Genomic DNA, 12,883 nt, shown 5'->3' on the forward strand with positions numbered 1-12,883 from the left:
ATTGGAAGGCAAAGTCTTAACCACTGGACCACCAGGGACGTCCCCAAGGATGTCTCATTTTTATAAAATATAATTTGTTAAATTGTGAAGTATTTTAAATACTCATAAAAGTACATGTGTATACCCATATCCACTTTTATGAAATATGCTAATTTTATTTTATCAAACATGACATTTATTTTGTCAAGGATGTCCTATTTGTCTCAGAGTTCTTTTTAGAAACAAGAGATTACAGATACTTTAAGCCCTATTTATCCCTTTGCCCTCCTCTCTCTTCCCTAAAAGTAACCACTGTTTGGAGATTGATTATGATAGGTATTTGTATATTTCTTCTACATATTTATGTATCCATTTTAAAAAATTATTTATTTATTTTTGGCTGCATTGGGTCTTGGTTGCGGCACACGGGATCTTTTGTTGCAGCACGTGGGATCTTTCGTTGCAGTACACGGGCTTCTCTCTAGTTGTGGTGCACAGGCTTCAGAGTGTGCGGGCTCAGTAGTCATGGCGCATGGGCTCTCTAGTTGTGGTGCATGGGCTCTGTAGTTGTGGCGTGTAGGCTCTGTAGTTGCGGCACGCGGGCTCTGTAGTTGTGGCACACAGGCTTAGTTGCCCTGCGGCATGTGGGATCTTAGTTCCCCGACCAGGGATTGAACCCGTGTCCCCTGCATTGGAAGGCAGATTCTTAACCACTGGACCACCAGGGAAGTCCCATGTATCCATTAATATTTACTTTGTCTTGAATATTTTAAACTTTATTTGAAAGGTGTCAGGCAGCAGGCATCATTCTGAAATTTTTCTTTATCATTTAGTGTCGTACCTAAGAATCTATCGCCTAATCTAAGGTCACAAAGTGTTACTCCTTTGTTTTCTTCTAAGAGTTTTATAGTTGTAGCTCTTATATTTAGCTCTATGATCCATTTTGGTTTAACTTTTGTATGTGGTGTGAGGTAGGGCTTCATTCTTTTGTTATGTGGATATCTAGTTGTGCAGCAGCATTTGTTAAAAAGAATATTCCTTCCCCATTGAATTGTCTTGGCATGTTTTTCTAAAATCAGCTGACCATGATTGTGAGCGTTTATTTCTATTCCACTGATATATGTCTGTCCTATGCCAGTACCACACTATCTTGATTTCTGTAGCTTTGAAGTGTGAGACTCCCAACTTTCTTATCTTTCAAGGTTGTTTTTGCTGTCTGGGTCCCTTGAATCTTCATATGAATTTCAGGACCAGCTTGTTAATTTGGGGAGTGAGGGGGACCAGCTGGGATTTTGATAGTGATTGCATTAAACCTGTGGATCAATTTGGGAATATTACTGTGTTAACCATTTTGTCTTCCAATCCATTAACATAAGATGTCTTTCCATTTATTTAGATTTTCTTTAACTTCTTTCACCAATGTCTTGTAGTTTTTAGTGTAGTGTTTTATATTTTTGTTAAATTTATTCCTGAAATATTTTATTCTTTTTGATGCTATGACAAATGGAATTGTTTCCTTACTTTCAGTTTTGGGTTGTTCATTGCTAGTGTATAGAAATATATTTACTTTTGTATATTGATTGAACTCATTTATTAGCTTTTACATTTTTGTGTGAATTCTTTAGGATTTTCTATATACAGGATCATAACATTACTACTTTCTTCCCAATCTGAATGCCTTTTATTTCGTTAGCCTGATTGTCCTGCTAGAACCTTCAAAACAATAGTGTGTTTAGATACTATTTATAAGATATATCCAGATCTTTTCTCAAAGTGGTTGTACCATTTTACACTCCTACAAGCAATGTGAGTTCTTATTACTTCAAATCCTTGGTAATGTTTGTTTCAGTCTCTTAATTTTAGCTCATCTAGTAGGTGAGTAGTTCTATCTTACGGTAAGTTAAATTTGCATTTCTCCATGACTAATAATGTGAGCACTTTTTTGTTCGCTGATTAGCCATTTTTAAAATCTTCTGTGAATGTTTAGTTAAGTCTTCCGCCCATTTTTAGTTGGGTTGACTTTTAAAAAACTACTGAGTTGTGGGAATTCTGTATATATTCTTGTCCCAAGTCCTTTATCAGATTTTGAAAATATTTTCTTCCAATGTGTGGCTCCTGTCTTCATTTTCACAAACTTGGATTTTGAGCAAAAATTTTAGTTTTGATATAGTCTAATTTATCACTCCTTTTATGGTTATTACTTTCTGTGGTCTATGAATCCTTAATCCCAGGTTGAAGATTATTTCTCGTTTTCTTCTAGAAACTTTATTGTTAAATTTTAATTTTAGATCTATAATCTATCTCAAGTTCATTTTTATGTATGGTGGAATAAAGAGGTCAAGGCTCTTTTTCCTTCCATGTTGAATGAGCAGCTCCATTTGTTGAAATGACTGTGTATTCCTTGCTCCATTGAATTACCTGATGCCTGATTCTTTCATACTTGTTGCAACTTGTTTGGTAGCCAATAATGTAGCCAGTTTTGAAATTTTCCACAAAAACTTTAAAAAAGATGTATCTCTATTTCTGGAATACAGGTTTCTATATCTGTGAAATTAATTCAACTTTATTAATGATGCTATTCAAATCATCTCTATCTTAATTTTTTGTGTTCTGTTAGTTTCTATTGTAATGGATATGTCAATATCCTCAATATTTCTTAATATTTTCTTATGTTTTGAGTCTGTCATGTTAATGTACATCCAAGTTCTAGATTGTTGTGTGTTCTTGGTGACTGATCCTTTTATTATTATGTAGTGTCCCTCTTTAAACTTCTGCCTTAATTTCTATTTTATTTGTTGGTAATATGGCTGGACAAGCTTTCTTTGGTTAATATTTTCCTGGTATATCTTTTTCTATCTTTTCATTTTCGGTTTTATCTATAACTTTATCCCTCTTATAAGGAGCACATAGTTTTATTTTTCTAAAACCTATTCTGATAATCTGACTTTAATAAGTGAGTGCAATCTTGTTACACTGAGTGTGATTACTGATACAATTAGTCTTGATTTTCTATTTGTTGCCCTTTTTCTTTTTCTCATATTTCTACTTTTTGTTAAGTTGACATAGTTTTCAGAATTACCTTTTATTTTCTCTGTTTTAGAAACTGTAGGTTACGCTTCTATTTTAGTGGTTACCCTTAGCTTGTTTTTAATATGTTTGTTTAGCAGTCAAATTTTATAACAAAGTCTCAAGTGTACTGTATTTCTATCCTCTCAAATACGATATAGTCCTTTGCAGTATTTAAATATCCCATAACGGACTCACTCCCTCATCACAAAAACAATTGTCTGTAATTTTGGGCTTATTCTATTTGGTATGTTAAAACATAACGCACATTTTAAATTTGTGCTCATAAGCTATGAAATATAATAGTAAAACTAATGTCGTGAACCTACCACCCAGCATAAGAGGTGGAGTGTTTCCACTGCTACCGTGTACCCTGCCTGGTTCCTGTCACATGAGTTTGGCCCCCATGACAGCAGATACAAGTGGTCAAGAGTCCCTCTCTGAATGAGGGACAGAATAATTAAGAGACTCTTTTTTAAAAAAATAATAAGCTCAACTTAGAACCAAGGATGTCTTTACTCCTGGGTCTCATTCAAATGTAATTTCACTCACTGATCCATCCAGTTCGAGTCTGTGGAGTACCTATGTGCTCAAGGCTCTGCACCAGGTGCTGCAGGGGAAGGGGGCTGAACAATGACCCCTGACCACCCAGGGAGTCTGGCTGGCTGGTTTTATTGTCTACTACATTCTAACTTGAAAGGCAGGGATATCTAGTCAAGTGTTCTTGTGCTTCTGATACTGCCATTGCAACTGTCTTCGAAATGGCCTAGAACCTTAGTTTTTAAATTTTTTTTTTTTCTTGGAGCAAAATTCTGTAATTTTCTTTTTCTTGGAGAAAAATATCTACTCTGTAACTTCACTGCCATGCCGAAAATGTTAACTACATCAACCGGAACGCTTAGGACTTGGGAGGAACTTACTTGACAAGCGTATTCCAGGATGTGGTTGCTTTTGACGGTGCACTTCTGAGGTCACCAGGGGAAATTTGCTCCCGTGTAGAGACCAGGAGGTGTGATGTGGCCTGGTGGGAGTGCTGTTGGGAGTGGAGCGGGTGGACGTGCCTCGTCGTATTGTAGAGGACAGCTCTCCTGGGTGAGTGCCTGTGACTCACAGCAGGGCATGTTTTCCAGTCTTAGCAAAAAAAAAAAAAGGGGAAATATTATGAGGCAATAGATTTTTATCAGCATGATACCATCTGAAAATCAAGAGGTCTTTTCTTCATCAATGCCTGGAGCATATTTACTTCCCCGTGTGTGGAATTGTCTCTGCTTAGAGTGCTGTCGCCCCTGCCCCTCACAGAGCTTTCCGACTGGACTTGGAAACAGATCTTCACTGCTCTGGCCTAAGCGTTTTCCCAGCAAGACAGCACTTTCCTTTAAAACTTAAACTTCTATGTTGTGTGGACATGGATTTTTTTCTGGAACCATTATATATTGGAGACTTTATGTTGGAGATCCTTTGGCCTTGTGGGAAGCTGTTCTTCACATAGTAAATGAAATGACCGAGTGATGGAGGTGTTCAGACTCAGTAACTTGCTGTGGTCAGCACCTCCCCTCCTGTCTGTCTTTACTGCTGGTACCAAGTCAGGTCCTCTACCTGGCCCAGCCAATTTCATGGAACCACAGAGTTGTTAGGGGTTTTGGTCCAATATTTTGGGGGTAAAATAGAGTATGTTACTTAATGATCGCCCAGGCTCAGGGGTCCAGCCAACCTCAGTTCAAATCTTGTTAGTTGTGTGGCTGTGGGCGTGTCTCTTAATTATCCCATATCTCAGTCTCCACGTCTGTAAGTGGGGATGATGCCCAACTCGAAAGAGTTGTGAAGGGTTATTAAATGAGATAGTATGTTTAAAGTCCTTTCAGTGTCATGGCTGGCCCTTAAATTCTCATTAAACTGTAGCTGCTCGACAAAGCCCTTACTTTGCGTAGTTCCAGTGTGTGCAAATTTCAGAGTTTAGTTAACATCAGATCACCAAAAAGATGTATTAAACAAGACGTATTAGCATTACTTTCTTAGGGACATTGGAGGAAAGCTCCCAAACCATTTTTTTCCAACCGAATCGACCCCACCTATGATCAGATTGGCCAGCTGTTTAGTATGATGCAGATATATATGTGATCTACTCTAGAAGCTACTTGTTAACCTGGCTTTTGCTTAAAGCCAAACCAAGTATTCTGAAAGTTAGATGTTTAATAGTAGACGTTGATGATCCATTTGGAGACATGTAGACACACGCTTTCTAGAAAGAACACTAATAATAACGAACACTTACATTGTCTTCAAGTTAAGGAAAAGCTAGGGTTTTATTTTTTCATCTTTTTCATAATTAGCCTTCACCAGAGAATATAGTTTCATACTCACTTAGCTATCAAAGACCGCTTATTGCTGTCCTCAAAAAGATAGTTCTCAGTACTTTCTTGAAAAAACATGTCAAAGGAATGGTTACAGTACTTGTAGCACAGCAAGAGGACATCAGGAAAGATTAGTGAAGGAGGAGCTGGGAATTGTGGGTCCCGCTGTGCTGCTGCTCTGCTTGGGGAAGTTGCTGAACTCATCTGTTGATTGGGGGTTGATGGATCACCCCCAGAGTCCCTTCCTGCTCTGAGAACTCCTGAGAGTCATGGTCCCTGCCCTTGTCATGGCCACTAGGACCGCCCGCCCCAAGTCCCCCGGAATCTGAGTGCTACCCCCTGCAGCCTCTTACACTTCATTCTCTGGGTCATCCCTTACTTCATTATTCTGGCTTGGGTTGAAAGATGAATTAAACTTTGTGGTTCCGGACTTCCCTGGTGGTGCAGTGGTTAAGAATCCACCTGCCAATGCAGGGGATGCAGGTTCAAGCCCTAGTCCAGGGAGATCCCACATGCCGCGGAGCAACTAAGCCGATGTGCCACAACTACTGCGCCTGGGCTCTAGAGCCTGCGAGCCACAACTACTGAGCCCACGCGCCTAGGGCCTGTGCTCCACAACAAAGGGAAGCCATGACAATGAGAAGCCTGCGCACTGCAACAAAGAGTAGCCCCTGCTCACCGCAACTAGAGAAAGTCCTCGCACAGCAGCAAAGACCCAACGCAGCCAAAAATAAAAACAAATAAATAAATAAACTTTGTGGTTCTAAGAAGGTGTAGGTAGAAATAGAGGGAGACCCTGCATGGTAGTTTGAGGTATTCATAGCTACGTTTGAAAAGCTGTACAGGTAGCCCTGGCTTTGCACAGTTCCAGGACTAAATAACACCAGGCCCAAAGATTGCAGTCACATTGGTGTTTTAATTGTGATGATTGCATCAAGTGCAAACTTTGCTGCTAGTTCTTCAGTCCACAAGTCATTACATAAATAACAAATGTGCAGCCTGTGCAGTGACGAACCACATCACTTTTTTTGAAATCTCTACCTGTTCTAGCACAGACAGCAGAGTGTGCAGTTGTGTCACCCCTTTATCTCTCCGTGATAACTCACACGGCATTACAAAATATATATAAGTGTATCATTGAAAGAAGGAGCTAGCCCACAAAGACAGAAGTGTAGCAAAGGAATGGAAAGCGATAATGCTGGAAGTGAAACAGCAATGTAAATGGAGTTAGAGAAGAAAGCTGACTGGCAATGTTGACACTGCTGCCTGTGAGAGAGGGTTGCCAGAGGAAGTTAATCAATGCAAGTTTATTGAGCTAAATGAAGAAAGTGGTTGTGACGAAAAAGATGAAGTGATGCCAACAAAAAACTGCACAGTAATTAAAGGAACTCTGGGGACATTTCATGACATTGAAAGTACAGAGGATAAAATGTTGGAAGCTGATCCAAACTTAAGAGTTTATAATTCACCAAGGCGTAGAAAAGAGGCTCATTCTGTATCATAATTTATACAACTGGAAGAAGGCAAGCGCTGTTCAAACTACTCAATAAGCTTAAAAATTTTTTTAATTCACAGTTTCTAATGTTTTAAAGTAAGTGTACTGAATAAATATTAATTTTACATTTTGCATTCCGCTATACATTTATAACCAACAATAAAAGTTTTTTATGTTTTGACAAAATTTCGAAATGTCATGGAACCTCCGTTTTCACCATCCTTCATTAAGATTGCTTTGCGTGGTCATTTATATGGTCTGACACTGCCATGCAAAGTGAGCACTGCCTGTGTTTGTGTTCTGATCCTGGACAAAGCCCAAACTGGCCAAGATCTGCTCCAGAAGTTGATGTTTCCTCATTGCCCCAGGCTTCACCCCAGATCTGCTTTTAATCTTCTCTTTCGCTGTGTTTACAACCGTACAGTGAGGTTGATATAACAAAACCACTTCCTTCTTCCCGTTCTCCTGTGCCTAGATTCTTTCCCTGGATGCCATGTCCTTGCTCTGTCTTCGGTCACTGCTTATTAGAGCATCTCTTGTACTTATCTGCTTACCTGAACCTCTCCCCTGCTTGCGTCCTAGGGGTAGAGACTGGACTATGGTTGTCTCTGTCAGCTTCTTACTCTCAGTTCTTAACATCGTACATGATAGGTCATCAAAAAGTATTCTTTGAAGGAATGTTCCACATACTATTTAGAGCAAGTAAGAGTCAGTTTTTACTCTTTATAAATTAAGTTCAGCTATTTATTATTTTTTAAAATATATTTTACAAAATCATTTTATGGGATTTGCCTCAGTGAATGGTCAATAAACATTTACAAACTGACATGTTTGACAAAGAAACTAAATATTGATACATGGAATGATAAATCTGAAGAGGGACTGTATCACAAAAGGCTTTTGAGGGGTTATGTTCTTTGGTTTTAAGTAACAGCTGTCTTACACAAAATAGTAAATGAGTAAGAAATAGATAGTGTGTTTTCTTTTTCAGAATCCAAGGAAGAGTTGAAAAGCCATGGCTTAGAAAGGGTGACAATGAGCCATCTCTGAGTATTTTGACAGAAGGGATTTAAGCTTCTTCCTTCAGTATCTCTACTATTAATGAGCCACGGGTCCTAATTCCCAGCCTCTGTGTCTCTCTGTTCACATCTCAAATTCCCGGAAACAACATTATTAGTCCAGCTGTGGCCTAGGAGATGGGGACAGAGAGTACAGCTTTGGTTACTTGGGTGGGTTGCTTTCCTAAAGAAGATAGAATTTTCCAGAGATAGGCAGACTTTAAAAGAACTGATTACTCTAGTACTTTACTCTAAAATATATATATAGTTTTTTAATTCCCATAGATTTTCACTTTGCTTAGGAGTTGGATTATTGAAAAGTAGTCTTTCTGAATTATTTTTTTATAAATGGAAAAAATTTTGAATACTACCTAGAGAGATTTTCTAGTGAGTACTCTTGTAATATAAATACTCTTGTTTCAATATGTAGATTTTAATTTTTATTCAGGTAGGGGGAGGCCAACAGATTAGGAGAGACTGTCACTGAAAGATAGTTTGTTACCGTTTCTGAGAGGAAGGGCGGTCAGTGCAGGACCACAGAGGGAAGCACTAAGGTTGATTGGAGGCAGGGAGCCTAAAGGGGCAGATGTGGGCCAGAGCCTTGACTGTGGTTTCTGTGGGAAGCTGTGAGGCAGGGAAAGCAGGGTAGACAGGTTTAGCTAGTTTGAGTCATTCCAGAAGAGTGTTGGGCAGAAGGGCTGTCCCTAGTTGTCTGGTGCCTGGCGCTGCAGTGATTAGAGCAGGTAGATAGTGGTCCAGAGGGTTAGCAAGTGATAGAGGTGGTAGGAGTACGGACTGGATTGGTTTGCATAGGAAAAGTGCGTTCCTAGGCAAGTCATTTGCTTTCTCTAGGGGTTGGAGAACTGGTTATCCCTCTGGGGCATCCCTCCAGGGTCATCAAGGCTCCAGATGTCAAAGCATCAGAAATATCAAAATTAACGAGGCATAATTAATACAACTCCCCACTTTGAATTGGTTTTTAAGTTTCCAAGTGAAATCTGGTGTAAGTTCCTAAACCAGGCATTACCAAGATCGAGCCCTCTGCTGTGAGCTCCACTTCCTCTCCCACCAGCTCACACTCCTCTCTGTCACACTGGCTTCCTTGAGTTCCTTGAACACATCAGGCATGAGTCCCACTATAGGAACCAGTGGATCTGTTCCCTCTTTGTGGAATGCTTTTTCTTCAGTTATCAACTTGACTTTTTCATTTCCTTCAGGCATTTGCTCACATGTCACTTTCTCGGTGAGGCTTACCCTAACCACCTGACTTAATACTGGTCCCAGCACCCACTCCGGATCCCTCTTACTCAACCCTACTGTCTTTACCTAGCACTTACCACTTTTACCATTCCATATCATTTGCTTATTTCTCATGCCTGTTGTTTGTTTCTTTACCCCTACAATGCAAGAGGTCTTTATTTTGTTCATCAGCGTACTCCAAGCAATTAAAAACAGAGTAGGTACATAGTAGGTGCACATGGTAAGCACATGGTAGGTGCTCAGGAAATACTTGAATAATGACTTTATTTTTCCAAAAGTGGAGCACTCCGTCTTTTAAGGACATCTAAGACATGAGATTAATAACTGTAGCAATGTCCAATATGGGAATACAGTCAGGTTCTTATTGCATTCGTCAAATATTGAGGCATAAATGGTATAAAGGAAATATAAAGTGTTGAGATTCTTGCTTATCAATCATAGTTCAGCCAGACAGAGGAGAGAAGAAGTTCTGTCACCTTTTCTGACTTCTAGGCTTTGCTTATTGAGTTTCTCATGCTAATGCCACAGCTACATCAAGTAAAGGGCTAGTGACTTTTTGTACAAGCCAGTTTATTCTACCTGATTTTTTTCATTGTAGCTCCATTGTTAACAGTTCTGTTTGAAGGCTTTCTTTTCACTCTTAAGATCCACAAGGCTGAGCCCCTCACTTCTCTTGGAAGAGCCACCTCCCGTTTCTTCCTAGAAGTAGCTCTGTAGCTGAGGTTTTGGGGGATAGACTGACCTGAGGAGTGACAGACCCGTGCCCGGAGTGAGCCGTTAATAACTGTGGCTGCCTCATGTGTTACTGGCATGTGATTTCAAGCCATGTGCTAAGAAGTAAATGTCAAAATCATACTGAAAAATATTATTTCTCTTCTGGAAACATGGCATTTGAGAAAACAGGAAATGATTCAAACAGTGTAGAACAAATGACATTTATCATACATTCAGATGTTTAACAGTAAGGAATTATTGGAGAGGTTTAGGTATGAAATGGTGGTGTGGTTTCTTTTTTTGATTTTAAAAGAGTCTTTAATAGATGCATATGGATGAAATATGTGGGATTTACTGCAAGCTGATACAGGAGTCGGAAAGTGGCTAGGGAGAGAATTGAAGCTGGATTGGCCAGGAGTTGGTTATTGCTGAAGCCGGGTGATGGGTACATGAGGGTGATTATACTGTTGTTTCTGTTTTTCTATGTATTGTCAATTAATGAAGCATTTTAAAAATGTAGTGGTAATTATTGGACAGTTTGTCTTGTTTCTGACTTTAAATGAAACACATTCAGAATTTCATCATGAAGAATGGCATCGGCTATGGGCTTAAAGGACCAGAAACTTCCCTTCTGTTCCTGTTTAAACCAGAAGTGGTTGGTGAAGAATATTAAATGCCTTATCAGTATCTTGAGATTATTATATGTATTTCTTATTAGACCTATTGCTGTGACGTAGTTTTATTCCAATTGACAGTAAAAACCCTCTTACATTTTGCAGAAACCCTCCTTTCACTCAGATAGTAAGTGCTGACCGGCAGGGGGTCACAGCAGGAACAAGACAGGCAGGTCCTTGCTGTCCTGGAGCTCAATTCTAGTGGGGAAGATAGACCACAAACAAATAAATGAACAAGTTCAGGTGGTGGTATCGCCATCTCTGGCTTTCTGGCCACCAGGGAATCTGGGTCCCAGAGCCCAGGGAATGAAGAGGGTAACATGGTGGGAAGTATGGCTACCTTCTTTCTGGGGAGCGGGGCTTCACTTTTCAATGAAGAAAAAAGAGGCACGTTGCCTCACCTTAGCTCCAATAGCTTCACATTTCACGATTGTTCTTTCTAGAGTTGGCAAACGCTAGGTGTTGGAATTAGTTTTTGAGATTGTTTTGAGTTCCCGTCCCTTCTGTGTCTGGATAAGGATTTCAGTGCTAAGTTTAGAGAGGTGGCCAGGTACCTGGAGACGAACACCAGCTGCCCTGGCCCCAAATATGTGTGTACGTGAATCATAGTCTAACTTGTGTTGATTAGCCTATTTTCATAGTGCTCAGTCTATTTAAACACAAAGCCAGTTAGGAAATTACACATGGGTAACAACCACCAGCAGAGCGATGGACCATGTATTCTGTGCTCACTCAGGCCTCATAGCTAACTTACAGGGCACCGTTCTTAGCACATCTGACATTGGAGAAGCTGCAGGCTGAATAGATGAACTACCTTGTTCAAAGACACCCTAGAATCAGTGGACCAGCCGGGATTTGAACCCAGGTAGCTTCTCTCCAGAGGCTGCATTTTAAACCAGTATCTTGTAGACCCGCTTTTTTTTTTTTTTGGCTGTTTATTTATTTTCTTTAATTTTTTAAAAAAATTTATTTTCTATTTTTTTTTACATCTTTATTGGCGTGTAATTGCTTTACAATGGTGTGTTAGTTTCTGCTTTATAACAAAGTGAATCAGTTATACATATACATATGTTCCCATATCTCTTCCGTCTTGCGTCTCGCTCCCTCCCACCCTCCCTAACCCACCCCTCTAGGTGGTCACAAAGCACCGAGTTGATCTCCCTGTGCTATGCGGCTGCTTCCCACTAGCTATCTATTTTACGCTTGGTAGTGTACATATGTCCATGCCACTCTCTCGCTTTGTCACAGCTCACCCTTCCCCCTCCCCGTATCCTCAAGCCCATTCTCTAGTAGGTCTGTGTCTTTATTCCTGTCTTATCCCTAGGTTCTTCATGACATGTTTTTTTCTTAAATTCCATATATATGTTTTAGCATACAGTACTACTCTCTAAGGATGATGATTACTGTCAAGATTCTCTTTTCTTTGTGTTCCAGGTTTTGCTGATCTTTGCAAAGGAAGACAGTCAGAGTGATGGATTCTGGTGGGCCTGTGACAGAGCCGGTTACAGATGTAATATTGCTCGGACTCCGGAGTCAGCCCTGGAATGCTTTCTAGATAAACATCATGAGATTATTGTGATCGACCACAGACAAACTCGAAACTTTGATGCAGAAGCAGTGTGCAGGTACCTTAGATATGTTAATGTGTTAGTAAATGTCCACTTAACAGCTTAAAATGAAATTCATTTAAAGATGTCTTTAGTTCTAGCCCACATATTTCTAAAATATGTGTTGATGTTTCTAAGTAGTATATACAGATTTCTGCGGTGAAGGCTGTACCTCCTCCTATGGCCTTTTCTATTTCTCCACATTTGAGTTCCGATGAATTTAGAGGTGTGAGCTAGTCTCCACTGAAAACTTCAGGGTGTTTTCTCCCCTTGAGTATGGCTCATGTTTCACCCAAAAGAAAAATTGAAATTCACACAGTTCTTGTTACAGAGATAGAGTTTGGATTTACACCAGATATTTTAATCTTAATTATTCTGTCCCAAAATGAACATCAGAAATGTGTGAAGTAGACCATTTTTTCTCTGCCTGACACAGATGGGTGGATTCTACAGCAGTCGTGGAGGGAAGGCAGCTACTTTGCAGCAGCAGAAAATCTTCCAGGGATCCAAACCCCCTGCTTGTTTACAGAAATGCTTGTGCTCTGGGGAGGAAATGCTTGCCTGTTCATAAACAAATGCAGTCATCAGAGTTCGCTCTGGATGAACTGATCCATTTAGCGCAAGTGGAATGCTTTGAAGCTGGATGGGAAGAGGTCACTAATTAAATGCTAGACCAGGA

The 12,883-nt window shown here is 39.9% G+C and overlaps 1 protein-coding gene across 3 annotated transcripts in view; it reads left to right on the forward strand.

Annotated features, from left to right (window-relative positions):
• The window catches only part of PDE8B (phosphodiesterase 8B), a 254,440-nt gene that overhangs the window by 107,011 nt on the left and 134,546 nt on the right, over positions 1 to 12,883 (forward strand). For all 3 annotated transcript variants that reach the window (XM_060143155.1, XM_060143157.1, XM_060143156.1), the window contains exon 3: positions 12,032 to 12,222. In XM_060143155.1, coding sequence (XP_059999138.1) covers positions 12,032 to 12,222 — 191 coding nt within the window. The remainder of the gene's footprint in view (positions 1 to 12,031; positions 12,223 to 12,883) is intronic.

Source organism: Lagenorhynchus albirostris, chromosome 3 (assembly GCF_949774975.1).
Source record: "Lagenorhynchus albirostris chromosome 3, mLagAlb1.1, whole genome shotgun sequence".
NCBI lineage: Eukaryota > Metazoa > Chordata > Mammalia > Artiodactyla > Delphinidae > Lagenorhynchus > Lagenorhynchus albirostris.